The 3,721-nt window shown below is 51.1% G+C and overlaps 1 protein-coding gene across 4 annotated transcripts in view; it reads right to left on the reverse strand.

Moving 5' to 3' along the window:
* Positions 1-1,314: 1,314 nt before the first annotated feature.
* Positions 1,315-3,721, reverse strand: part of TUFT1 (tuftelin 1) — a 52,306-nt gene continuing 49,899 nt past the window's right edge. For all 4 annotated transcript variants that reach the window (XM_006168407.3, XM_006168405.3, XM_006168406.3 and 1 more), the window contains 2 exons: positions 3,453-3,553; positions 1,315-2,836 (listed from right to left, as the gene is read on the reverse strand). In XM_006168407.3, coding sequence (XP_006168469.1) covers positions 2,773-2,836; positions 3,453-3,553 — 165 coding nt within the window. In that variant the 3' untranslated portion in view covers positions 1,315-2,772. The remainder of the gene's footprint in view (positions 2,837-3,452; positions 3,554-3,721) is intronic.

Raw genomic sequence — 3,721 nt, forward strand, 5'->3', positions numbered from 1 at the left:
AGTCAGCCCCAGTCCTCCCTTCATAAGCGATTACAGCAGCACGGAGGAGTTGGCTTAAAAATGACACAGGCAATAAACAGGCTGCTGAAGCCAGGAGCAGCTGACCACGCCCTTTCTCAGGCCCTAGACACTAGCTCAGTCTCCTTGTCCCCTGTTCTCCACCTCTCATTGAGCAGAGTGCCAAGACAGAAAGTGTTTCCCCAACCGCCCCCATTTTCTCCTCCCAAAGGCCTTCCTTTCCCCAGGGCAAGCAATGCCCGCTCCTTCTGGCAGTGGTGTAGCTAAGCCCCGGGAAACACACACCAGAGGCACTTTGTTGAAGGTGGAATGTCTTGGAGCCCTGGTTCTAGTCTCTGGAAGGCCTCCAGACAACTTCATTATCTCCAGCCCCAATCTCTGCTCCTCCCACCAAGCCCCAGGCCCGGCTGGAGAGCCTCCTTTTCCTGTGTGGCAGCACACTCACTCCTCCAGCCTCCAGTCCTGGCCCCGCAGTCAACCCCACCCTGCTTCCACCCTGTTAATATTCAGAGAATGAGCAGAGTAGATATACCCACGCCACACCAGACTGCCAGAGAAAGAAGAGAACCACGGGGGTCAGAGTTGACTCCAGATCTGGAATGGAAGGTTTCCAGTGCATCCTGAGACCCGTGGTGTGGAATTGTTGAGAGACAGGAGACAAGAAAGAAAAGTCATACAAAATGAACACTCTTCCATTTGAAGGAGAAAGGGAAGCAAGAAAGTCCAGAGATGGGGGTTGGGGTTGTTTCCAGTTTCTTTGACCCAGAGAGGATCTGTATCAGTTCAGCTATGTCCTGTCTAGCCCTACAGTCAAATGCCTTCTTGGAAGAAAGAAAAAAAAAATCACTGAACTAACTCAATGATGCCTAGAGACAGCCAGAAACGGAACCCTTGAACGCAGCAGTCAGCGTTTTAAGAAGAGTGCTCTTTTCTGCCAAGGACACGGGTGAGGCGTCTCCTCCAACGCTGACTGGCAGATGCCTATGTAATCAGGACGGTGCGGTCCCTGACCAGCTGTCCTGCAGATAAGGACCACACAGCGTGGACAGGTTAGGGGACCTACAAGACCACCAGAGCACATCAGACTCAAGTCAGGAGCCCCCTTCTCCAGTGAGGACTCAGACCAGAGAGCCAAGCAGCCTCTGACTCCTGAGAGCCACAGAGTCCTGATAGTGCCGCGGGTGTGATGTCTGGGCCACACCTCCCAGATGTGCACAGTTGGCGCCTGCCCTCACGAGGTCTACAATCCCGTTCTTCCATCTTTCCCCCAAAGTGAAAGAAAACCAGGTAAGGCAGTCAACAAGACACATTAACATAATTTATTAAGTTCACCATACAAAGAACATGACACAGAAAAAACATGTCACAACTGGAGGGGACACGGAGATCATCTGGTCCAACCTGCCCTCATTTCCTGAATGAGGGAGTGCCTTTAGTCCCTGGACACCACGGACAAAGCCAGACACAAGCCCTGTCCTGATGCACAGAAACACACAGACATGAGGCTTCTGGCTGTGAGCCAGTGGAGCCTAAAGACCTAACTCGTTCACTGTTAATTGTTCTGTCTCCCACAGCACTGCACTCCAATGCTTATGTACTTGAGGCTGCAGGAAGGCCCGATAGAAAACAGGATGAGCTGCAGGGTCCGTCACAGCTGGGGGAAAGCCAGTTTGGGAGGAGAGGGGTTCCAAAGGTCAGGCAAGACCTCATCCTCATCCCCAAGAGTCCCGATGGCTGTCTTCCCCCGACACCACTGCCTCAGGAAAGGTGCACTTGTCTTCCAGAGGTACAGCTGGGAGAGGAGGGAAAAGAAGCAGGTAGAGCAAAGGGAGAAAGATTCCAAACGATGTCATTCTGAAATCAAGTCCAGTGGGGACACTGTTCCCAGTCTTGAGCAAACCCAATCACTGCAAGAAAGCTGTGGAACTTTGGTATTACATCAATTATGAGATGCAAGCAAACCCACCAATAACTTAGCAAAATAAATACGAAGGTTTGAGTGGAACTGATGGGATCCAGAGCAACAGTTTTTAGGCTCTGGATCAAGAAGAGTGAGGCGTGCCTTGTGCACATTAGGGGAAAACCTGAAGAGATACTGGGAGTTTTCACAGCAGAGAGAGATACACCTAACTGTCTGTGGCCCTAATCTTTCTACTACAAGCTACTCCCTGAATGTACATTCTTTTCTCCTCAGGAAGACAAGGCTGGCCAGTCAAAGGTGAGGTTCACTGACTCTGACCAGGCAGCCTGGCTGGCTGTCCGTGGGAGGCCCAGGTCAGCAGGGGCAGAGGGTGGAGTGAGTAGGAAAACAGTTTGTTGCTAAGAACTGAGCTGTGTTTGCAGAAGGAGCTTCATTCCCCCAGGACACTCTCCAGCCACTCTGAACTTTGGTGCCTCCAGCTTCTAGGGCTGAGGCAAGTCTTTTCACCTCTCCTGACCTTCTGGGGCAGCTGGAGTCCAGTCTGCAAGAGAAGGGAGACTCTGCTACAGAGAAAAAGAGTAATTATAGGAATAAAGATACTGCCCTGGCTCCTGCTGGCTGGATAAGTTCTTCCAAAGGGCTGCAGTGTCCAGAAGAGGTGCTAGTGCTCTGTCCACCCAGCTCACAGAGGCTAGACACCTGGGAACGGCAAGGCACCTGAGCCCAGGCCCGGGTGCAGCCGGGAAGCCAAGTCAGTGCTAACAGCCTACAGGGGCGGCGGGCTTCTTCGCAGGCGAGAGGCAGCAGCCACAGCAAGGTCCATCTCCTCGCGCTCATGTTTCCACCACTCGGATGAGAGGCATGGGCTTGGGGCTGGGGGGCTTGGATATCCTAACACTGAAAAGAAAGTGGGAAACACTGAGTGCTATGTGGTTGCCCCCACTTCTAGAACCTCCCTTCACGCCTGCCTCTGATTTACGCTACAGTGCTGGCTGATTTCTTGGGTTCCAAGTCCTTTGCAATGGAAACTGTCAGGGATAATCTAAGAGAAGATATGGTGAGTGATGCATCTGTCTGGTGGCAGGGTGAGGAAGCAGAGGGAGTTAAACAAACGGGAAGTGGATATAGCTGTGATTCTTGCCTTTTTCAAGGTTTTAGGCCCTTTTAAGATCTCTTAGAAGCAAAAGACCCTTTCCCTAGAGACACACAAATATTACACATACATATTTATACTATGCAAATTTATACTATGCAAATAATACAAGTAAACTTTGCTACAATTTCAGGAGGTTCATATATCTTTAGAATACAGGGGCCTACTTGAGTTCATGGTATCGGGTTCTGCTCTAACTAGGTCAGAACATGGTTGTGGTGGAGAATGGGTTAGGTTAGAGACTGAGAGCAAAGCTGGATTTAAAAGCCTTGTCCTTGCTGTGCACTACAGGTATCCCATGGCACTGGTCCCTCTCCTGCCTTCGTCCCAGCTGGGCCTACTCCAAACCCATTCACTCACCTGCCCAGGTTCTCTGTCTTGGCGCGGGTCTGGGTGCTGAAGTTGCCATGACTGATTTGTTTTTCTATCAGGTGTTCCATCCGGTCGTGCATCTCTAAATTCTGTAATGCAGGCAATAGGGTTACAACTGACCCTCTTCTGGCTTGCTGTGTGTCACATTTAGCAAGCTCATTCTGGTCTCTTCACCTCTGAGGTTTGTGTTGCTCCCACCCTACGAAGCATGTCACCACCCACCCAGATGCCCTCTCCCTGTCTTCATCACTCAACTG

The sequence above is a fragment of the Tupaia chinensis genome, unplaced genomic scaffold (assembly GCF_000334495.1).
Source record: "Tupaia chinensis unplaced genomic scaffold, TupChi_1.0 Scaffold145814_1, whole genome shotgun sequence".
NCBI lineage: Eukaryota > Metazoa > Chordata > Mammalia > Scandentia > Tupaiidae > Tupaia > Tupaia belangeri.